At 40.7% G+C, this 25,710-nt stretch overlaps 1 protein-coding gene across 2 annotated transcripts in view; it reads right to left on the reverse strand.

The window, feature by feature from the left end:
* Positions 1-25,710, reverse strand: part of PREX2 (phosphatidylinositol-3,4,5-trisphosphate dependent Rac exchange factor 2) — a 322,717-nt gene that overhangs the window by 91,008 nt on the left and 205,999 nt on the right. For both annotated transcript variants that reach the window (XM_075549599.1, XM_075549600.1), the window contains exons 33-35: positions 25,528-25,630; positions 19,009-19,152; positions 11,500-11,614 (exon numbers count right to left, since the gene is read on the reverse strand). In XM_075549599.1, the coding sequence (XP_075405714.1) occupies positions 11,500-11,614; positions 19,009-19,152; positions 25,528-25,630 (362 nt within the window). The remainder of the gene's footprint in view (positions 1-11,499; positions 11,615-19,008; positions 19,153-25,527; positions 25,631-25,710) is intronic.

A 25,710-nucleotide genomic window follows, 5' to 3' on the forward strand; every position in this document is an offset into this window, starting at 1 on the left:
GTGGCACAGCTTTCATCCAGTGGATTTTCATTGCTAGTTGGCCTTTCTTCCGAGTCTAGTTCCGTCTGACAGTTTCTGTTCAGTTGGGCCCATTCGAATCACAGCAGCATGCACAGCCACCGCACTCAGGAATGTTGGCTATATCTGAGGTGCATGAGCTAGGAGATGAGCCAAAGTATCAGTCATAGAAGTTGAACGTTCTACCATGGAACCAATAATCCTTAAGAAGATAAGTGGATACAGTGGTTGCAACAAGGCGCTCAAACTGAAAAAGGCTATGTGGATGGACAGGGCCGGGTCATGTTTCGTTCTATTGTGTGCGGGGTTAACTATGCATCAGAACCAACTCAAATGCCCAGCAATTACTTCCATTTTACTTTTGGGGAAAATAGGATACTTTATAATTATACATTTAAATGTTACTTGGTATCTTCCACTTAAAAGAAAGTAATCTATAAAACTATAAAGTATTATGAACAGATTCAAATTCCTTGCTGAGCTGTTTTCACCTGCGCCTGATGGATGACTTCACATATAAGACAAAATCTCCAACGTGGACAATTCTGTGACCCCAATCTAGAAAAGTGAGACTCGAATATACACATTTGGTTTATGGCTAGTCCTAGAGAAAAGTGCAGATGCAACTTAACCTAAAAAAGTCAGCTGAAAAGCTGTAAAATTGTGATGGAGGCAGTAAATCTGCATCCAGGATTTTGTGTGTGTGGATAATTTAAAAATAAATCACCTCACATAATGCTTCTCAAAGCTAACTCCTATACAGAAAAACAAATCAGAAAAAGGCATTTTCTATTTCCTATTACATCTTTTCATAGTGTCTTCCAAATTTCACTAAGGCTATACTCCAGTTAGTGGGAGGTGATTTGCATAGCTCTCTATCAGCAGAGCAAACATAATTTTCCATTTTTATCTGGAATATACTCTTTGCTATACAAACAAGGAATTGTACAGTGTTTTCTAAGGAAAGAAATGAGAATGAGAAGTATTTCCCCATGATTCAAGACAGGATGTAAATTTAGAGGTCCTGCAGTTCTTTATTTTCTCATGCTTTTTGACAGTTATACTTAAAGACACGAAATAGCAATAATTCCATGCATGCTTCATAACTGTCCCACATTAGGAGAGCACATTTCCTAGCCCTCCCCTCCCCCCCAACAGAGGCAGAGATAACTGACAACGTTTTACTTAGTTGCTATTAGGGGACTAGGCAACATGCATAGTCCTGGCCAGATATTTCTCACTGGGGGAAAAAAGGCTCAAAATATATGTCTTTGAGATTGGTCTTTGTGTAGTATGTCTTGTCAACATAAATAGAGAGCCTAGCCACAGAGGACGGTATGGCCACCAACAACTCAACGCATGTTGTCCCCAACTGGAGCATACTGCGACCTAGGACAACAATGGGGGCACACGGAGGGGAGAGAGTGTGGTCTGAATCCCCAGCAGTGGGACACACCAAGAAGGGAACATAACAGATCAGCAATTGGAGCAAAACCAAGCCACAAAGCCCTAAAGAACCCCCAAAATAGACTCGGGCTAAAAGGGGCAGCCCCCAGAACACCCGCATGACCAGCGGGGAGAGATTCATGAAGGCCAGTGGACACACCAGGAACCATGCATATTTTTTTTTGCGGGGGGGGGGGCGGGCGTCTGCACCGTTTGTTTTTTTCCAATCCTTTTTTTCTTATTGTTTGGCCTAGGACATTGTTGGCATGCCTACTTACATAAGACAGGCCTGGGAAGCAAGCTCGGCAAGAGAGCAATGGGGCCGATGGCCCCAGAGGGTCTTGGGGTGAGAAGGTGGTGGGGGGAGGGGTGTGGTGCACAAATAATGCCAGAAACCTGGGAACAACTATGGAAGTAAAACAAACCAACAGGAGGCGTGAGAGATCGTGGGTATTGGAGCAATAGCAATCTAGCTGAGAGGAAGTACCCAGATACGGAAGGCAAAGGAACATGGCGATGGTGGGGCAGGAGGAGGCGGAAGGAAAAAGAGTAAGGCTCTGGGGAAGCAAAACTATAGATAGTGGTATTAGCAGAGGTGTGCACTTATGTAAATACATTAATCCATAAAAATAGAGGTATTCACCTATGTGCATGTACATATAAGGCGATACACTGAGGCTGTGGATGGGCCTTGGGCCTCTGCCCATACCCTTCCTTAATACAAGAACACTTTGTTCTAAGAAACTGGAATTTTGTGATTCTCACTGCCACCTCACCCCCACCCCCCACACGATTGCTGAAAACAAAATGGGTGCATAAGCAAATGTGGTGAGCAAAATGGATTGTGCCTGGCTATTAAAAATTTTAAGAGATATAGCATCTGGGGTCTTAAAGGCTTGAAGTTAAACAAGCGGTAATCCAAGAGTGAAGCAACAAACCCACACAGAAGAAGCACACCAGCTGGTACAATCATGATGTGTCATAGGGACCGGTTAACAAGCATCAGAAGATTCATAACAAACAATGAACAAACAAAAGCACCTTATAGAGAATGAGGGGTTCAGAGTGGAAACCCAAAGCCCATCTGTAGAAAATGTAACATACCCCTACAGAGATGTCACAGGGAAGGGATGAGTCAGTCAGGGTGCAGTAGAGTGCTGATGGATCACACAACATATCTTTGGTTCCTTGAGGATTCCTCAGCCCCCACTATCATGGCCCCAGCATTGTTTCTCACTCTGGAATGGTCTAGAACATGTACATAGGCATAGATAAGAGATAAAGCTCATGGCACACAGAATCCAGGAATAGGAATGGCAATAGTGATACCAAAAGGGTGGGGGGACGTGGGGGAGGGCGAGAAGAGGGCAGAGAAGGTGGAACTGATCACAATGAATGGCACATAATCCACTCCACCCCAACCCCCCAGGGGGAAGGACAACAGAGGGGAAAGGAAACAGCAGTTGGTGTGAGCTATGAAAATAATAACAATTTATAATCAATCAGGGGGCCACAAGGAGGAGTTCACTATTGGATGACTGCTTGTTTAACTGCAAGCCTTTAAGACCCCAGATGTTATACCTTTTAATAACCGGGCACCATCCCAAGGTTGGTTTCTATTAATCCCAAGGGTTCAATAGAAAGCAAATGTCTAGAAAAGAACGATGGCAAATGGCAATACATATACAAATATGTTTGATACAAATGATGTATAGATTGTAACAAGAGTAGTAAGAGTCCCCAATAAAATGATCTTTTAATAAAGAAACTACCTTCTGTTCACTTTTTAATGTATTCTGTCTTCATTGCTTAAAAGCTTTCTTTAAAGAAAGAATACATCATTCTTTATTCATAAAAATGATCAGTCTCTTTTTCACCCCAAATCATCAGCCTGAAACACATCCAGCATAATGGCGTCACTCTCCAAATAAAACAAGTCCTCCGATGGAAGAATAAGCAACTTGCGTTCTTTCATTTTTCTAGTGTATATTATTGTTGACTCCAGGCTAATGAACATAGTTAAAAAGAATAACCCAGGCCCCTCCCTTTCTAAAATGCAAGAAGTCCTTTAAGATGTGGAACATGTCTCCTGTGACCATTTCATCTCACTGGCTGCTTGCAGCGCAGCTTTGTGCCAATAAGAAGGATGCATTAAGATGAAAAGGTTCGGTAATGATCAATTTCCCTTAAACAGCACAGGAGAAAGTGAGGCTGATGGGGTGTGTGGCACCTGGCCAGAGGAAAAGAGAGAGAAAGTCACAGGTAGAAAGGAGACTCACACAGGGAGTGGAGCACAAAGGGAGGGGTCAATGCCCACCCCCTGAGAGTTCTTTGTTCAGATTTCTGAGTCAAACACCTCGCATGCTGCTGTTCCTTAATAAGTAGAAGGAAATCAATCAAGAATTCTATTTGACTTGCCACCACGGGGTACATTTCAGAAACAACTGTTAAACCTTTCTGCTAGTTCACTCTGGTTCTCTGGGTCCAAGAAGAAAACCAGGGGGGTATCCTTAGGTAAAGCATGCCACAGTCTCACACCGGTTTTTCCCGTTTCCACATGGCAATGGAGGAGAGTTGGTCAGATGCTCCGTGAAAGCTTCAGCCATTTTGGAATATTATTTGCAGTGAATCTGTGGGGGTTGGGGGGGGAGGAGCATACAGCCAGGAATGGGTTCTGGGCTTGCACGAGATCCTAGCTCCAACTTAAGAACAATTAGTTCTTACATCATGGCCCTGCTTGATACCTTCGTGAAATGATCGCTGAAGATAAGGGTGCTACAGCAAAGGGCGGTGAAGAAAGTAGATGGTGCCCAGGTATCAATCAAAATAGCGACTGGGGTCTTCAAGGCTGGTATTCAAACAAGCAGCCATCTGAGCGCAGAGTCAACTAAGTCCACCCAGAAGGACACCAGCTTGTGGGATCCAAAGATGGCAATTACAGAATTTGAATAGAGTGGAAAGTATCAGAGCTAAACTTATGAACACCCAATTTGTAGAAAGCTAAGGAGGACCGTGGGAGCCCCAAGCCTATCTTCAGAGTAGCTAGTCAGCCTGAGCCGCTGGCAGATCCGCTCTATCCACAGGCAAGAGCCCTGAAAAGCCGTACTTTCAGGCGAAGGTCATGGTAATCTTGATTATGCTGGATTGACGTCGATATTTGGCCAGTTGGCCTCTCTATAGGCAGGATCTGAATTTGTTCTGGGTCCAAGTATCTCTTGGTTGTTCCATGACAAATTCTTCCCTGGCCTTTTGAATGTTGATGGGGGTCTTCGCCCTCTCACACATTAATCTATTTTTGTCTTTTTACTAATAGACCTTATCCTCACCAACTTAGTGCGATCTGTTGTTCATTGTTTTCTGTGGGGTTTCTCAGCTGTGTAGCACAGGAGGGGTGAATGTATACTGATAATAACAGATACAAGGTGTTACAGGGAATGCAGGGGTGGGGTGTGAGATAGGGAGAGAAAGAAGATTTCAGGAGTAAATAATGAAGATGGGAGGTGGGAGGGAACACTAGAGCTGATTATGTTTGCACAACTCATTTTAAAGGTGATCTAACCATGGGGGGGGAGGGGGAGATGTTCTAAGACAGATGTGGTGGTGATTGTACAGTACCCATGATATGACTGAATGGAAGAACTACTCAATTGTATGACATGTAAATTATGTGCTAATAAAACTGTTGAAAAAATAAATCTTTCTGATGGTTTTCCCGTTGTACTCAGAATAAAATCAGCCCTACATCATCAAGCCTCTGCACCTGATTCTCAAACCACCTCATGCTCTCAGTGAACTGGAACCCCCTGAACTTCCTCGACTTCCCCAAGGGCCCTTCACCCGGGTCATCACCAGGTAGTCTCCTTGAGGTTCAAATATCACCTAGTCTTTCAGGCATTCGTCACTACTGCTGTACCTTAGCAAACCCCTAGGTGCATCCTTGCCTTATATTTTCTTAGTTGAAATGTTCACTTATGTTTCTCTCTTCTCCTTACTAGAATGGAAACTTCATGAACATAGAATGAGTGGATAACTGATGGATCAGAATCAGACCAAGCTGGGCACTTGATCCCATTGGATGCTGAAACTTGGGCAATAGAGTGTTTGTTCTCAGACAGCCTAAAACAGTATTCAAACTGTGGATATGAGAGAGAATTACGGCTTTGTTTTAAATCTGGGTGTTACTACGAATTATCTATACACTTGTAGAACTTATCCTTAAAATGGAATAGATAAATATGTAATAGTTATTAACCCACGTAAATAAGTCATCTAGCACTGTGTCTAATGGACAATTCAAAGCCAACCCCACAACCATCGGGTCAATTCTTATTCACAGCTAAGGCACACATGGTCTCTGAGGCTGTCAACCTTTCTGGAAGCAGAAGTCTTCATCTTCCTCCCTTGAATGGCTGGTGGTTTTGAACTATCAACCTTGCCACAAGCAGTCACACACTTACAGTGCCACCAGGGTGCCGTTTAATGGCTCATGTGTTCTTAAAAATTGGTGGTTATTATGGCTATCAGTATCTTTATTTAGTTTCTACATAGTCTTTACTTTTCTGCAGGAATATCCTCAACTAGAGTGGTGTGGGTTGTTTCTACTTGCCTGGCATCCTCAACCATCTCTGTGCAACATCCATGGGTTGTCTGAGGGCTCATCTCAAACAAGCATGAGCACCTCACCTGGGTCTGGCTAATGAGTGCTCACTCTAGGCCCTTTGCAGAAGGTCTCCTTAGAGGAGCAACCTCCCTCCCTGTTATCCGTAATTCATGAACTGCAACCTAGCATCTATATTTACTACCTGTCTTCAAATATGGAATAAAATGTCTGAAATGAATCCTGCACACAGGAAGGGAGTGCCAAGACATAGGAGAAATCTTGATGACCCATTACACTCCTGGATCTAGCTGTTCCTGAAGCAGTCATATCCCTGATGCCCTTGTTAAAAACAAGCTCGAACATTCTTATTTTGCTCATGCCATTTTGAGTTTGGTTTGCAAAACACCCAATCTATGGAACTTGTGAGTGATGGTTAACTCCCCATTCCCGTTTCCTCCTGCTATGATTCCTCATTGTTTAATGAAACTAACCACGAATTTGTGGACAGATGCTTGGGCGAAATGCTTTGAAAAAAAGAAAAAGAGAGAGAAATCACGAACCATGAACAAATGCTCATGAAGTAAAAACTTAGTATTATGCTTGGTTTCAGGCTGAGAAGAAAAACGCACTTACAGGTTCAAATGAGTAAATCGGTCAATCTCTAAGATGAAATGGTTGTCAGGGAAAAGTCTTTTAAAAGCCTGGACAAAACTGAGACCTCAGGCAACTTTCTGAGATGGGCAATTCGTGCTCCTTTACATAAATGGTCAACAGGGGCCTGTGGCTATACCTGAACACCAAGAACAGAGGGTCCCCAAACAACTCAGAATTTACGGTTATAAAGTACAGGAAAAAATTAGAAAGAAATCAGTATGTATATTCAAGAGATGGTCAGAAAGAAAAGATATTACTGGAGGTAAAGCAGAAGAGAAATATCTTCCTATTCAAAGAAAATCTAATATACAAGTAGAATGTGCTCAAATAGTAGGTTAGTGCTGATGCAGCACCAAATTTGTACAGAGGGATTCATATGACGAAAAATGCTTTCTGCAAGCAAGAAATGGTGAAAATACTCTTATTTAAAAATGCATGCCATAAATACATGGTCTATATTTCCTAATACTGATGCCATTTTGAACACCTTGTTAAGGATATGTTATACAGGATTATGCATTATGTTTCTGTTGTTATGTTCTTGCTAACACCCTATGTTTTGCTGCTATTATACCTAAATGACAGACGCAATTAGGAAACTATTAATGGACAGACTCTTGTGCAAAATGCTTTGAAAAGCAAAACAGGAGAAACCATGCTGAATTTACCCTCATCTGCATCAGAGAACTAATTGGCAGAGGCTAGCTGCATGAAGGGAAGATCGTCCACCATAGGGCGAAGGGAAATCAAAGTGCAGGTGAAGGACAAAGCACTGGGGGATTTGATTGGCACTTTCGTCAAATCCAAAGTTGATGATCTGACATGTAAAGCCCCAGCTAACTTATAATAAAAAAGTGCTATATTAAAAAATGACCAGAAGCACATGTACAACTGTATCATTAAGAAAAATCTAATTAAAAATTATTACATACTTTTATTGGGGGTTCTTACATCTCTTACCACAATCCATACATTCATCCATTGTGTCAAGCACATTTGTACATATGTTACCATCATCATTTTCATAGTATTTCCTCTCTACTTGAGCCCTTGATATAAGCCCCTCATAATTTTCCCCTTATCAACCCTTGATAATTTATAGATTATTATTTTCATATTTTACATCTTCCTCTTTGTCACCCTTCATCCACTTTTCTGTTGTTCGTCACCCTGGGAGGGGGTTATATGTTGATTCTTGTGGTTGATTCCACATTTCCCCCCCCACCTTTCCCTATCCTCCTGGTATCTCTATTCTCATTGTTGGTCCTGAGGGGCTTATCTATCCTGGATTCCCTGTTTTGCTGGCCCTTGTATGCAGCACTGTGCCTGTTTTGGTCTAGTCCAATTTGTAAGGTAGACTTGAGGTAGTGGAGTGGGAGGAGGGGAGGGGTATTGAAGAGCAAGGGGAAAGTGGTATGTTTCATCAGTGCTTCAGTGCTACACTGCATCCTGACTGGCTCATATTTTCTTTGTGACCCTTCTGTAAGGGGGTGTCCACTTGTCTACAGATGGACTTTGGTTCTCCACTCCACGTGTCCCCCTCACATTTATATGACTTTGTTCTGGGTCTTAGATGCCTGATACCTGATCCCATCGATACCTCATGATCACACAGGCTGGTGTGCTTCTTCCATGTGGTCTTTGTTGCCCACATGAAATCTCCCAGGGAATACCAAAAATAGACTTTTGGGACAGAATGTGGCACCCAATCTGACTCGACTGGAAAATACTCCTAAAGGTCAAAAAACAGACCAGGAACTATTTATAGGCTTTTCCTTTTTTGTCATTGGCTTTCTTTTAGTTGTTATTTTTTGTTACTTTTTTAGTTGTTGTTTGTTGATTTTATTCCATTGTTGTTTTGTTTGGCTTTGCCTAGTTTTTGCACTTATTAATGTTTCTGCATGTCTATCTAGATAAGATTGGCCAGATAAACAATTCAGAGATGAAAACAACAGGACCAACGGTTCCGGGGGGGACACGGGCATAGGGGAGGTGACTGAAAGGAAGGGGGTATCAAACAACCCAGGGACAGGGAAACAACAAGTGAACTAAAATCAATGGAGAGAAAAGGGCATAGTATGCCTAACGGGGCTTAATCAAGGGCAATGTAACATCGAGGAATTACTAAACCCGAATGAAGGCCAAACATAATAGTGGGACAAGAGGGAAGTAAAAGGAAATAGAGGAAAGAAGTAGGAGGCAAAGGATACTTATAAAGGTCTAAATACAGGCATGGGCATATGTAAATATATTTATATATAATGATAGGGAAACAGATCTATGTACTTATATCTATATGCTAAGAATTTAGGTTGCAGATGGCCATTGGGTCTTGACTCAAGTACTCCCTCAATGCAAGAACACTTTGATCTAATAATCTAGCTTTCTGTGATGCCCACCTTCCTGATGTGATCACTGAAGACAAATGGGTGCATAAGCAAATGTTGTGAAGAAAGCTAGTGGTGCCTGACTATCCAAAGATATAGCATTTGGGGCCTTAAAAACTTGAAGACAAACAAGCAGCCATCTAGCTGAGAAAAATCTAATTTATCATAGCCATAAATAAGGTAAAGTGATTGAAGCGTGATCTGATGTTCACTTAGGGAGTGGTCCTGAAACTCCAGCATCCAGAGAATCATCTGGAAGCTTGTGAAATTTCAGAATGTAAGGCCCAGCTCAAGAGCTTCTAACAAGTTCCCCAAAGATGCTGATGCTGCTGGTCTAGAACCATACTCAGAAAACAACTGATGAAAAAAATCATTTTTCAACTCTAGCTGCACATTAGGATCTCCTAGGGGACGTCTGGGAATTCTCTTGTCTAGGCCTCACCTCAGATCAAATGAAAACCTCTTAAGGAGACTATATTCAGGGTAAAAGGAGCCCTGGTTGTTTAGTAGATTACATGGGCTGCTAACTGAAAGGCCAGCTGTTTGAAACCACCACCTGCTCAGCAGCATGAAGAGGAGGTTTTCTCCTCCCATTAAGAGTTACAGTCTCAGAAAGTTCAGAGGAGCAGTTCCACTCTGCCCTGTGGAGACACTGTGCGTCTGATAGTGGCGAGAGTTGTATACTCGTGCTGGACAGCGTGTCATTTGAACACTAGCTTTGAGCCCAGCTGCACACAGATGAAGCAGATGTTAATCGAGGTAGGAGAAGTCATGGAAGAGGGAGAGTACGGAGCAAGATTTGACATGAACAGGTAACACACAACATCTAAAACACAAATGTCAAAAGAAATCAGGAGTCAAGTCATGCACGATCTTGAATGTCCCTCGCTAAGGTTCCTGGGCCTCCTCTGTGGAATTCCATTGAGCAGAAACCTGGCAGGGAACTACCTGCCATCCATAATTATTGCTCTGGGAGCAACCTTCTGGAGATGAAACAGCCCGGGGGCTTGGAGATAGATGTGCCAGGGCACGAGACTTATTTCCTCGGGGGAGTCCTCTCAGCGCATGCATCTTCCCTCTAAGTGGTTAGAAGCTCACTTGGTTCAAAGGTCACCTGAAAATACTGCCTCTCATTTCCCTTTTGTGATGACAGCCCTCCCTTGGAAGACTTTTCACAAGACTGCACTTCAGCTCCTTCCGTCAATCCATGGATATCCATTTTAATCGGTCAAGATTAAAGCCCTTTCTCCCGAAAGGAGTCATTGCATTGCACAACTTTGAAAAATAAGGATCTAGAGAAGTTAATAAATTAGCGCCGTCTCCGAGGTGCTGCGAATCGGGCTCATCGGCATCTCCGGCTACATGTCAGGAGGATGAGAAAGAGAGGAATGAATGCAGGGCTTCGTGTGGCACTGTTTCAGAAGGTGCTGATGACTCACGCGAAGGGCCCGGAGAAGGGGCAGGAGGGTGCGGGCATGGAGAGAGAAAGAGTGCCGGAACAAACACGCACCTCAGGGCTTTTAGAAATGTAATATGCATTCACAGATTAGCCTTGTTACGGACAATAGGAGACTGCTATGATGTTACATGTTACAGTGATAGCCTGCAGTCATTAAGGCTCTAGGTAGAACTATGTTTTCTTTAAATACACTCTTAATTTGTTAACTAAGATTCTAACTCACCTGCCAATAAATGATTACCTAGGCTATTAATTGTTAAAAATTAAACCTTGTGGATCATAATCAGTCTCCCATCTTCTTACTATGGGTGACTTTCTCTGTCCTTATTGGATCTTAAAAGAAAAGAAGTAAAATGCAAACATTAACTTAGTTATTTTTAAATAGATATATTTCCAATACAAGGCCATATTTTATGCTATTTCTACACCCTGCCTTCCGGGTTGAAATTCTATCTTTTCCTCCCTCTTTTTGAAGACATCCAATGTTTTAATGGCACACAAAGGAGCCCACTTTGCTCTACGTCCACTGAACTCCCTCAGATAAATAATTAGAAAAGATGAGGGAGCATCAACAAGTTTAAGGAAAAATGACATGGAAAGATCATGGAATTTCCCCACAAACTTTTGAAGGCATCTGGTATACCCATGTTTATTTTCATGAAAAAGGTTAACTCAACCTTTAGTCTCTTTTCTTTTACCTCGATGTTTCCTAGAAATTAAAACATTTGTATAAAATGTTTCAAACTGCTCTTTAAAAAACTCTTACATTGAAAAATACAACCATTATAGTATTTTAAACACTAAACCCTAGACAGCTTTCTACCAAAGGAAACCTCAGTATATGACTTCTAATATATTGACCAATATAAACAATCTTATGAACGAGTTCCCATCCAAACATGGGAACTTACATGAAAGCCCGAACCACTACATACCTGAGCTTCTGGTGGTACTGCTTGACCTTCTCCAGTGAGGCTGCGTTTATTTGGGCTTGAAACTCTTCCACTGAAACATTATCTTTGTAGTGATACCCTTCCATGCTCTCCAGAGCTGTGTCAGAAAACAAGTGTACTTTACACAGGACATTTGGACATCAATTACCCATCTCTAGTGTATTATTACCGATCACTCATAAATCTATCAAATAGCACCCAGCATGAACTCATATACAAGAAACCACCTTTAACTAGCCCCACAAACGAACACAAACCATTCTTCACTCTCAAAAATCAATATCAAAACAGTCGGTGGCTAGCTCCGTAAATTAAGAAAAGGATCTTTCTCGCTTAAGAGCCCTTTGAAGTGTAAAACAGTTTGCATGCAAACGCCAACTCCTTATCATCCATCCATGGGGTATACACAGGGGCTTCAAATTCATGGAGAAGGCACGGGCTTGTGCTGAGGGTTGTCGGTCCGTCTGTTCATTCTTCTGGACGTCTGCATTAGGGAGGATGTGGGCAGCTGTTCCAGACAGCTCTCAGTCCTCTATACACAAGCAGCAAATGGGAGGCGCCTTAAAAATCATCCCCAAAGCATGCCAGAATCCTATATGAATTTTCATTACCAAGTATATATTTGGGAAAGGCAAATATCCCCGAAGGATTAAGTCTCATGGTCATGGTTCAATGTGGATTACTCCTCATCATTGTGAACCTAATGATGCACGGAAGCATTACAGTAAAACTCTCCATTCTGCTCCTTCGTAACTGTAAGACCTCCAACAAGCTAATTAATATCTGAGGAACTCAGGTGCCTCATTTGTGAGCTTGAAATCATAAGCGAGGCGACTAATTAGGGAAGGATTCTGTGCGGCACAGCGGTTATGCGCGCTGGCTGTTAACTGAAAGGCAAGCTGTGCAAATCCCCCAGCCACTCTGCTGGAGAAAGATGCGGGCCTTGGCTTCTATAAAGAGTAAAGCCTGGGAAACTCTATGGGGTAGTCTTACAGGGCGACAATGCGTGAGAATCCACTCAACATCAATAACCAGGGTTACTGGGAAACAATGAGGTGATCGCATGAAGATCATATGGCTATTACCACCATTTATTAATTGAGGTCCATGTACTGGGCAACATGCCAGGTGCTTGAGGGGCAAGATCAGATTCCAGCTCCATGAGCTCTAGAATGTGCACGATCTGTGCTTAACAAAAAGCGAAGCCTGGAAAACTCAGATAAAGACTATTCAAGGACGCATCCATCTTTGGTGTTTCAAGACCAGTTGGGTGACTTACGAGCAGAAAGATTGGAGGAAAAACCCTTAGAGGAAACAACAGAAACCTATAATTGTATAAATATAATTTAATATAAATTTCTACTTTTCTATTAGGTATCCTTTTTCGTGAAATTTGAAGACGATTCCAAATTGCATTTCGTGAGTGTTGCAAATTGGTAAGCTGCTAGGCTGCTGATGGAAAGGTTGGTGGTTTGAGTCTAAGCCAAAGTTCCTCCAAAGAACGTCCTGGCAATCTGCTTAAGACCCAGCCACTGAAAACACCATCCACAGAGTCTCACCATGCATGGAAACCAGCTCAGTGACAACCAGCCATCACCGCTGCCATCAAATTAATTCCAAATTTTCAGGTCCCACTAGAAATCCTCCTTAGGGTTTGGAGTACAATGGCATTTTGTTTGGCAGCAATGGCTTCCTGGTTCTGCCCCAGAACAGCTGCTGGGTTTGAACGGCTGATCTTCTGGTTAGCAGCCCATTGCTTATTCCACAGTGCCGCCAGGCTCAGTATGGGCAACTGGTATGAGTATATTACAAGTTAACCAGACAGCGAAAATGTGCAGTTATCTAAAATACTTTTTTTTTAACATAGGAAAAGAGAATCTAAAACTGTTGCAAGAGTCTAGGCAAGACTTTTGTGACACACAGAACAGGGTTGTAGGGAAATAAAAAGAGAAAATTTTTCTCTATTTCAAATCTAAAATTTGTGTGGCAGTGAAAGAAGAGGACAACACAACTGCTTCTTTTAGTGAAATAGCTTTTTTATTTGTAGCTACATAAAAATATAATAGAATGACATTGTTAAAAATAAATGTTTATTCTTAGCAAAAGTAGGTTGAGTATATAATATTGTTATGGTAACTTCAATCCTGGTTTCAATTTAAAATTTTCTTATTTAATTTCTTTGATTCTCTATATAATAACATGATTCTCAAGAGTCATATGAATTTATTGGGTAAGGCAAACCTTTAAATGATTCAATAGTATTCAATCAAAAAGCATTATTGAAATACAGTATGTTTGTTTGCTTTACTTCTACTACTTCTGAACTAGTGAACGCAGACCAGAACAAAACTCAAAGCCATCCAAGCAATGTTGCCTCATAGCGACCATCCCAAGTGTTTTATTACTGTTTATGGGAATAGAAAGCCCCCACTTTCTTCCAATGAAAATAAAAGATTCCATTAAATTTGAATTATTGACAAAAGAAAAAAAGGCATACCTAATCAGTGTTAGAGGACATTAAAGATGGAGCCAGTTTAACACAGAGTGTGCCATGTCTCCACACGTCTCACAGTAAGGCGCTTTACCCAGCCAGGAGTCCCGACAGGACCCAGTTCTGGCCTTAGAGAGTGCTATGTAAATCAGCGTGGTCTTCACTAGCAGTAGTTTTACTCTGTTCTGTCTGTGCTGGTATTATGTATGCATGTTTCTGAGTTCCATACGATGAAAGTCTGTGTATTTGTGTGGGTTGGACTTTGTTTGTTTATCTGCCAAAATTTCTGCTCTGCTAGTACCCTGACCTACAGCAATGTATGTTCCCTAAAGTTTACCTTACTTAAAGCCAACCATGAAATTCCTGATCCAATAAATAATAGATCTGATATCTACAAGAAAGTACCCAATACATACACAAAACTAAGCCCTTTCAAGTAAATTTTTATGCCAGGAGTGGACTCCAATTAGAAACTTCAATGTACCTTCTCTTTCAATAACCAGATGGTAATTTCTACTAACCAAATCCAAATTTCCTGTGCTTATCACAAATCAGGAATTCTGAGAAACATTAATGACCCCTGTGGGGGATTAAGTATATAGAGGAACTTAAAGAAAGAGTTTTTATCAGTAACAGATTTTTAATGTAACAAACTACTTCCCAATTATTTTCTTTTTCTTTCTTTTTTGTTTGCGTTCTCAGGAGCCCTGAGATGTAGTGGTTACATGTTGCCTACTAATAATAAAATCAGCAGTTCAAAACCACCAATTGCTTCTTGAGAGAAAGATGGGGCTTCTACTCCTATAAAGAGTTACAGTCTCAGAATCTCACAGCGACAGTGCTACCCGTCCTATAGGGTGGCCATGAGTTGAAATCAACTCAATGGCAGTGAGCTTGGTTTGATTGGGGTATATGTAACCTCAATGGCAGAAATATTTCCATTGTTATTCATTTAATTCATATTGCAGATTTTTACTGTTGGAAGAATAACACCACCCGACAGTTGCTACTTAAATTGCAATGTAAACTTTAAATTATATTTTAACAGAAATGTTCTTTCACCTGAAATAATCTATATTTAGGGACTATTCTAAAATTGTCACTAGAAGAATTAAAAAAGAGATTCTAACTTGAAAAACAATCTTCTTCTGAACATTTGCTGCTGGCTGTGATTATTCAAGTATTTATGACTGATGTGTGGAAATGCATTTAAAAAATGCTTAGTGCCATCTGTCATCTCAGTAATGATTTCAGGGGGAAAAAAAGATAAAAATATAAAAAGGAGAAAACAAGCTTGAACCATTGTAAGCTCTGGCAGAAACGAATAACACTGCAAGTCAGCCACCATCCCTACTTCTAAAGCTTCTTTATATTAGTTTTTAATAATTTTAGGTTAAACAAAACGGCTATAATGTCTCCAAATAATCTATTTTTGGTCATTGAATCTTTTTCTTTTTCTAATTTTAATAATGTATTTTTGGTCACTTTAGCCAATTTATTTAATTCAATGCATTTTATTTCATCACAACAAAAATACCAGTGAAATGCTTTACATTGCAATATGAAGGTAAGTGAAAAACATGAATATGAAATGATTGCTTTTGTGGCGGCTATGGACTGTGGCGAGGAACCCTGGTGGAGCAGTGGGTTACATGTTGGTCTGTTAACCACAAGGTCCGCAATTCAAAACCACCAGTCTCTTCAAGGGAGAAAGATGAGGCTTTCTGACCTTGTCAAAATGTAGAGTCCTGGCAGCCCATCAGGGGCAGTTCTACCCCGTCGTACATGCCGCCATGAGTTGGACTGATCAGATTTATGGCAGTGGATACAGTGGAAGAAGGGGCTGTGGAATCAGCTCCCACTATAGTGACTATGAGCAGTTTTTCATTTGCGTAACACTGCCTCCTCGGGGGCCCCCAGGATTATTCTGTGTCCTTTGAAAATCTACAAGATTACCTTCTTGAAATTCCAAAATCCTTTCACTTTAACCTCCTCAGCTGACTTCGCTGCTTGAATTTAACCAGCCCAGGCGATCCCCACGGCAGTCACTGCTTTGATTGCACTGTGCTTTCTGGATCCTACTGGTACAGCAAGACTTGTCCCCAGTTATGATTGATTCCATACAAATGCCTTTAGTACTTTCCATTTTACTCAAAACACTGATGGAAAGACTCTCTGAGCTCCTTGACCTTCACGCAAGGCATTTGAGTATTCATCAAATCTAAAGCCTATTGAGGCCAAGATATTTGCCTAAAATGAAAAATGCTGAACAATGAGAAAATCCAACTTCAGTAGTTATCACATCATTCAGGATTATATGGTCTTTCCCCACCAGTTTCTAGAGCTCAACTATGTTGCCATCGTTCCTTTGAGGGGGGCAGTATCCCCTCTCAGTTCATATTTGAAATCTTTCCAACCTTCTTTAAAATGCCCAATCCATCTTAAACTGGTGTTTTACACGCAGCAGCATGTAACTTGTTGCAAAGAAAGCTTCCATGAATTTAGAAGATGCTCCACTTGAATTTTGCTAAATTTCTGACATTATCCCTAAAATCAGTGCTCCTCTCACCCAATGCCACAAATGTATATTGTTCATGGAACCAGGAGACTAACACAAGTGTATTACTGTGAGAAACATCAGCTACCTACTGATCACAGATACATGCTTAGTCATATTTTGTTTGGAATAAATGTGTACATGCATATCTGAAACCATACTAGCAATACATTTTGAGTTACTCTTAGATTGTTTTCAAAGTATGTCTTCAACATACTTAAATTTTGTATTTAAGACAGCATTGTGAAAACATTAATACCACTGAAAAAAATCTATATATATATATAATGCAATTATGATCGAGACCCCATCATCATTATTTAAAGAGGAAAAAGTAACCACCAGGTCTAGGTGGAAACCTTGGACAACCTTTAGGAGAAACTTTGGACAAGCAGGGCACTGTTACAGAAAAACAAAGTAGATAGCCTCCCATTCCCTGATGTCAACCCCTCCTACAGAGTCACTGAATTCAAATCGGCCCATCAGTGGCACAATGACAGATGCACAGACAAATGGCGGCCATGACAGCTGATCATTGACAAAGTTAATGGGGAAGAGATAGGGGTCTAACAAATGGTGCTGACAACGCTGGATATTCATTTGCAGAAAATGAAAGAGGATCTATGTCTCTGATTCTATAAAAACCAACTCAAAATGTAGTAAAGACCTAAATGTAAACCTAAAACCATAAAAAATATCAAAGACAAAAATGGACAAACTTACATGGTGTAAATATGCGATCGAACATAGCTAAGAGGGCATAAACAGGAGAAGACAACTAGGCAGCTGGGATCTCCTACAGGTTAAACATGGATGTGTATCGAAAGGTCCCACCAACACAGTAAAAGGGACCTCCAGACAGAAAACGATGATTTTGGCAATCTCAGTTTTGTTTTCCATTTTACTCCTTTTCATTAGAATCTTGTACTATCTACACGGACCCTTCCTACCACCACAGTCCTCCAATGAGAAGTGATAATGTTTCCAAATAACCTCTAGGCCTTCTGTTAAGTGAAAATTCTCTCCGTTAAATGTATCACTACTGTTTGAGGACATCACAGTTTTAACCTCTGACAACTGCAATTCAAGGTTTCAAAATAAGGTACATATAGTTCAAAGCAGAATATCCTCTTGCTCATGAAGTTAGATTTTATGTGCTTGTCAGGGGTCTTTAGTTAGTTTGATTGATTATATTGGACCTACTCCTCATTGTTTATTGAGACCATGAAAGTTTCATAGCAAAACCAATGCAATTGTTGAAAACTCAAAAAAGGTGGGGGGGGGGGGGGAAGGTCATGTGAGACTACTCAGAGAAATTGATGAAATCTAGTGAACATAGCATGCCTCTTTTTCTTCTTCTCCATCATATATCAGAAGACCCCACAACAACCTGTGCTTCTGATCTCTTCTAAGAAAGGTTATCTTATCTCAGAAATCAAAAGGCTCCCAACCATCCTTTAGATCCTAGTTCACTGCTCGATTCTTCATACTCATGTGAACCATAATCCCTTCACTGCGCTTGATATTTGGTCTCCATCTCAAAATAAAATCAAGTGTAATTATAAAAGAAACACGTTTATGGACAAAAAATGGGCATAATACGGAAAGACTAAAATAACACAAACAGCATTAATTAATTCACCCAATAATACTTATTGACAAAAAGTACAAATAAATTTGAGGCTGCCATATAAATTCCTTGATGTAATCTGCATGTATATAGTCAAATTTACTTTATGTCATAAAATATGCTTAGCACATTTAATGGCTCTACCATAATTTAGGAGCCTGGGCGGTACTGTTGGGTAAGTGCCGGACTGCTAATCTCAAGGTCAACAGTTCAAACCCACCAGCCTTTCTGAGGGAGAAAGACGAGGTGATCTGCTGCCAAAAAGACTGACAGCCTCTGAAATCCATAGAGGTCTCCTAGGAGCTGAAATTGACTCCATAACCATGGGCGAGCACCTCACTGACAGTTCCATGATTGAACGCACCAGCTGCTCTGTGGGAGAATGGGCAGATCGCTCCCCTAAAGGTTTACAACCAGGTAAGCTCTACTGGGGCCATTCTTCTGCACCCCACAGGGTTGCTATGAGACAATATCGACTCAGAGGCTATGGGTTTTGTTTGGTGTTTATTGTCATTTATTTAACCCAGTTAGTTTATAGGAATCAATTTAATTTATCTTTATTTAAAGTAATGTCTTGACTCTTAATTACAGACCACGCTGTCATCCTGTTTGATGCATCTGTAAACCACAGAAGATCGTGTCCTTAATATTCATATATCATCTTGGACCTGAATATATTATTACTTAAGCATGCTGAAATAATTTTTGAATTAATGAAAGAACTGCAACCACTCTAGTTAATTTCATACTAGAATTTGAGAATGAAAAAAAAATCATGTGTGCATGGGAAGAATCACAACTCACGCAGTTTACCTTGTGCAAAGAGAACGGGATGAATTTTAAAGCCTCCTCCATTTTTCAAGCGTTGAGGCAGCTGTTCAAAATGATAACTGTCGATGTAGAAGTAAACTTTCAGGGCCTGCCGGCTTCCTTCTGCTTGGTAGGTAAGAGGAACATCTAAAATGACATTTAATATTGCATTACTTCCTCGAATCAGGAGATCCTTTATGGTGTATTTGCAAAGCTTTAGGAAAAACAGAATGCTAAGCAACCTGAGGGGTGTGCTCATTAACCGCTCGGCTGCTAATTGAAAGGCCAGTGGTTGGAACTCACAGTTGCTTCAAAGGAGAGCGAGTTGGCTGTCGGAAATGAACACAGTCAATGCAGACACATAGTCAAGACAGAAATGCGTATTGTAAAGCCTGTGAAAACTGGAACCCGAGTAAAGCAGAAACCTGCTAGCGAAGAGAAAGTCAAGTACTTCCATCAAAATAAGTGACAGAAAAGGGACAAAGACAGAACCTGTTATGGGGCTCATTCAACCTCAGTCCCATCGAGCTTAGACTCTCATGGGCTTCTCAGTGTATGAAACAGGAACCATGGGGCACGGTGGTTACAGCACTCAGCTTCTAGCTGAAACGTTGGCGGCTTGAACCCACAGGAAAGAGATGGCCTCCTCCATTGCCAGAGAGTCCATTTTGACTTATAGCAAACACACAGGACCGAGCAGACATGCCCTGTAAGATTTCCAAAGCCACGGATCTGTGTGTTTTAGAGTTGACCTTTCACTTAGCAGCCGACCACCAGGCTCCCCTGTAGAGATTACAGTCTTCAAATCTTTTATACGGATAAAATGAAATGACAGAAGCACTGATCATGCAAGTAAGTATATGGAGCAATGAGTGTGCTCCTGAACTAACGAGGGGAAGGCAAAAATAGTACAGCCACTCGGGAGAACACGCTGGCAGTTTTGAACACAATGAAACATACGCTACTTACCACCACCCCCCTCCTAGGTATTCCCCTAAATGAAATGAACACCTATGGCCACACAAAAGTCTGTAATAGAATGTTTATAGTATTTCTATTTATAATCAGTAGATACTAGAAGCAGCTCAAAGGTGCTCTTGACTGTGGAATGGCCAAATTGAGGCCCATTCAAACAATGGAAAGCAATTCCATTATTACTTTAGCAACCACAACAAAATGGAGGGTTAATCTGCAAAGCATCTAAGTATCTTACAAATACTTTGCTAAGTGCAAATATCCAGACTCAAAAAAAAGCCAGATACTGTCAGATTCTGGTAAAGAATAAAGCTAGGTGGTTGCTGTTAGCTACCCTCGAGTCAGAAACCCTGCCTGGCCCTGGGCCATCCTGACAATTACTGTTCCGCTTAAGCCCATGGCCACAGCCACTGTGTCCATCTATCTGTCTGACAATCTAGTTTACCAAGCATGAGGTCCTTTTCCAGGGACTGGTCTCTAGCCACAGAAAACAGATCAGGAGTTTCCAGCAATACGGCATTGAGCTGGAATGGGGTGGACTGGCCATTCAGCACGAGGCCATTGGAAGTGATGAGGCAAACGCTGTGCATCTTTACTGTGGTGGTGGCTACATGACTGCATGTTTGTGGAACTCACGGAACTAAGAAGGGCACATTTAACTGTGTACTAATTATACCTTTATAAGAAAGAAAAACAGATGAACAGTGGAGGAAAGAAAACGTAAACACCTATTGTTTGATACACACACATCACAGACAAAGTAATACATTCTGTTCAGATACACATAATTACTTTGCCTTATAAAGACAATACAAAGGAGTTAAGCCTGCACACTATTCTACATCTTAGGGGGAAACATGTACACACAGTATAATTTAAAGATCTATTTCACACTCAGTGAAATACAATCCACGGTGTTCTAAAACCACGTGCTTTCTGGAACACTGGATAATTGAGAATCCCAAAGAATGATATACTATGAGAATAGGGGTTGAATTGTTAACAGGGAGTCAGTTATTTCAAGAATGCTCTAAATTTAGAGAACACAAATGTTTCTAAATGTCAAGAATGTCCTGAAAACTACCACACTCTGGTTAGATATTACAAATATTAACAGCCCGGTAAAGAGCACAAGCTTCAGAGCCGTCTGCCTAGCTTGGATCTTGGCTCTGCCATTTCTTCATGATGTGACCTTGAGGAAGTGACTCGATCTCCATGAGTTTTATTTTCTAAACGGTAAACTATGAATCTTTCCAGGATGAATGGGCAAATATCTCTTTAAAGGGCTAGAAAACAAGGGAGTTGCTTTGAATACTGAGGTGCACTTTTCTCAAACCTCATATGCATGCAGAAGTTGGACAGTGAATGAGAGGAATGAAGAAGAATGGACGCCTTTGAATTGCGGTGCTGACAAAGCAATGGCATGTGCCGTGGACTTCGAGAAGAACAAATACCTTTGGGGAGAGAAGTACCACTAGAGTGCTCGCCGGAGCAATGCTCCCTAGTGTGGACGGCGACACTTTATCAAGGTCCCTTGGACATGCTGTCCAGGGAACAGTCCTCAAGAAGACTTGCTGCTTGCTGAAGTAAAGGATGAGGGCGGGGGTGGAGGAAAACCCGCACGATAGGAATCGGCAGCGTGGGTGCACCAATGAGGTCAACGACTGGAAAAACTTCCAAGGTGTTTCAGCACCAGGTGGGCATTCGATATGTTGTACAATGAATTTGTTATAAATTTAAATGAACGCAACAACAATAACAACAGACACCTCAGGAGTCCTGGTTGGGCCATAGTTAAAGTGCCTGGCTGTCAACCCCACAAGTCGCTGCTCTGTGTCGATGAAGCCTACAGCTCAGGAAGCCCCGCGGAGAGGAAGCTTTAGTTGTGTTTTCCATGGCTGCTACAAGCTGGAATGGACACGAACAAGGGGCTCCATTTATTGGCTTCTTAACACACCACAGTGCTCCAGGGTATCAAGTTGAGGGTCGGCGTACTTAAAGCCGGATTCAGGGAAAGTGTATTAACTCAGATTCTCGTTAGCTTAAAGCCACAGATTTATGACTGTTCCATATATACAATTCTGAAATGGGAAACTTCATTGTACTTCGACACACCAGATGTCTCACTTAACGAAATGAGGACTTAGCTCCACCCCGGGCAGCTGCTTCCTTCACATTTTAGTCAAGATGAGTCCTTGGGGCTTCCTTGGTAAGTAGTGTGCGAGACAATGAGAAGACAGCAGACAGAGGCAAAATCACTACGGGTTTGTAGATGTCTTCCCCTGATTATCATACCAAAACGTATTCTCCTCCATGGATGCCTTAAGGTAGTTAGAAATGATCAGTCCTGGCTCTTGTATTTTAAAAAATACCTAAAGTAACTACAAAAAAGAAAATTAAAGCAAACCTGATGAACCCCAAAAGCTAAAATGTCACAAAAGAATTCCACACTAATACCATCAGGAGACTTTAATTTAGGAGACTTGGATGAGTGACAAATACTTTCCTACTCCTTAAAAATGGATCTAAATATTTCCCAACAATCCCGAATAACACTGGTTAAACATCATGGCCAAATTAGAAAAAAACATTTAATACGTGTCCGCGACTTCATATTACTTATAACCTGCTTCTTGAAATGAGATTGTTTATAAAATTAGGATTCAAGATCGAATACTATTATTAACACAGACACCTGGTTTATTTAAATTCTTTCAATTGAATTCATTTTTAAGTTCTACATTATCAGCTGAGGAGACCATGCATTAACAGCTGAAGGGACTTTTATATTCTGCGCTGAGGCCTATTTCGTTATTGTTTCTAGACAAGCAGGGTTTTTCTTCACAAAGTAAAAGAGATGAATTTGTCAGCTGAAGGGTTGTAAATGGAATGGGTTTTGTTTGTTTTGTTTTAAGACTGGGAAGTAACTACCCATCTGCCCCACTGTCTAAAATAGAGAAAAACAGACATATAGGCACTAAATTCATATCTTCTAGCTTCCCTTTTCCTACCCGATCTCTCATATCTATTTTAACCTTTAGTTTAATCCCACCCTTTTGGGGTTTTTTTTTTTTTGCATCAATCAGCTGATTTCTGTGTTTACAAATAGATGTTATGGAAAGGAAACAATGTTTACATGATTTGCAGTTTCATATCCTAGGGCTGGAAAAGGTCGATAGAGAATATAAAGGAGTGATACCATCAATTAAGAAGGAAAATTGCTGAAATTGATCTGAGTATATTAACTTTACAGTGAAATGAAAACTAACAGTAATTAGAGAACATAATCGGAAAGGACAACAAACATTCTTGAAAAGTATTCAGCGCAGCTGGGAAGATGCATAATAATGTTGGATTTCAAACTGCTGCTGCCTCTTAATTGTTGGATTTATTCATCAAGAAAGACGATGCTGTTGTTCACGGATTAGCAGCCTTGGAAACCCTATATAAAGCCCTATCCAAGGTCACTATGTGTCAAAATCAGCCTGCTGGAAGTGGGTCTTTTGGGTTCTATCCACTATGAAAAAACAACGATGATGATTAGGGCGAGGACATGCTTAGAGAGGAGTCCCTGGGTAGAGCAGAAGAATACGGGCGGGAAAGGTCTAATGGAAAGGTTGGCAGTTTGAATACACCCAGGAGCACTTTGGCAGGAAGACCTACCCCTGAAAGGTCACAGTCATAAAGGTCTTCTGATGGGCTGTTCTATTCTGAGACACATGAAGTCTGCATGAGTCAGAATTGACTAAAAAGTAACTATCTTTTGGTTTAATAATCATATGCAAAAATAGCTGAAATAGAGTCCACTCCAAAAAGAAAGAGCAAAACACTGTCAGATGCTGCAGTCTCTTCATCATCTCCATCATTGGAGTGTGCTGATCCATCTCACCAAGGACCCACTTGACCCTAATCCTGGGCCCTGTACTTCAGCAATCTGATGTCCTCCTCTACTGATTTAGCCCTACTGATACTGTGTCTTAATGTCCACTCCACTAATTATGAATCTCATGGTATATGCACGTCCCTTACTATTGAATTATTCAGATTTACCATTACTCCATTGTATGTCTCATTACTGACTCAGCCTAATGGTTCTCAACCTTCTTAATGCCACAACCCTTTAATAAAAGTTCATGTGTGGCCATCCCCCCACCACAAAATTATTTTCATTGCTACTTCATAACTGTAAGTTTTCTACTATTATAAATTGCATGACCCCTGTGAAAGGGTCGTTCAGCCCTCAAAGGGGTTGTGACCCACAGGCTGAGAACCGCTGGTTCTTCATGCCAGAAAGGCCTTTGTTTTATCTTCACGCCATCTGATTCCTAGAATCCTTGGGTAGTGTAAATGGTTACTACACTTAGTTGCTAACCAAGAGGTTGGGAGTTCTAGTCCATCCAGTGATATCTCAGAAGAAAGGCCTGGCCATCTACCTTTGAAAAGCCAGCCATTCAAAACCCCGCGCTGTGCAGTTCTACTGCGCATGGGATCTCTCTGCGTGGGAGCTGAGTCAGCGGCAACTGGTCTCGTGATATGTGCTCGGCATTTAGTTCAGTATTTAGCAAGTCATACCTCTTAATAATCATTTCTTTGCAGGACTGCAAACTTTTGAGATCTGTTTGGCATATACCACAATTACTCAAAATCTCATTATTTTTCAGGCAAAAATATGACTATGTTAAGATTATAAACATAACTTTAAACTGTAAAAGTAATAAAGGGTAGAGAAAGCATTTAAATATTTATTGGAGGCTATCACAGGCCTTATGTAATACGACAGTCTTTCAAATGCATCCTCACCACCCTTTGTGTCTAAGGCAACAAATAAAGCTGTTCTCTTAATTTCTGTAGATGAGAATTGAGTCTCTGGATTTCAGCTCCGGTTTCTTGATTGGACTGATTCATTTATTTATCCTCTAATAATAAGACATCCAATAGAACAAAATTTTTCCATCTGTTCTCTATTGTATCTCAGTACCCAAGGGAGTAGGAAAATGTTTTGATCAGTTCAAATGTGAGAATATTTGTACCAGTTACTATCTTTAGATACTACTTTAGCTAATATGATCTTATTGTTAATGTTCACCTTTTCAATGAGTGAAGAATTGATTTCTTCAGAATCAAATTATATATTTTGTCATACTGTCTCTCTCAATGAGGTCGGTTTTAAGTTAAACACAATGGGAATCTGACTTGGGTCCCCTCCATTCCCTGGTGGCTCTGAATTGCTATTCTCACTGTTTCTAGATGATGGACGGTGGATCACGAGTGGCATCTTAGTCTGGTTGTTTCTCTGTTCAATTGCTTTCTATTTCACCAAGAGTCTGATGGCCAAGTAATAGATAAAAATAAAGATTCATATTACCTTTAGGTTCAAATTATGTTTTTAACTGTTTCTTAACTATCTGATCCTCAATATAAGTATTTTACAGAAAATAAATTTAAGTATATATTTAAATGTAAGTATATACTAACTATATTCACATAAAATTTACACTACGCTATTGTTTAATATCAATAAATCCTAGAAAATATTTAGTTATGTACTTGCAACCAGTGGCTCCTCTTCTGATGGCTTAAAGTAAAAGGAAACCTTCTCCAAATCAAATAGTGCAACCAGTGTGTCTTCCAGCATGGCTTGCTCATCTGTCTAGAAAGAAAGAAGAGAAAACTATAAGAGTACATGATGCAATGTAATATAATTTCATATCAAAAGTGCCTTTATTTAAT

The sequence above is a fragment of the Tenrec ecaudatus genome, chromosome 5 (genome assembly GCF_050624435.1).
Source record: "Tenrec ecaudatus isolate mTenEca1 chromosome 5, mTenEca1.hap1, whole genome shotgun sequence".
Taxonomy (NCBI): Eukaryota; Metazoa; Chordata; class Mammalia; order Afrosoricida; family Tenrecidae; genus Tenrec; species Tenrec ecaudatus.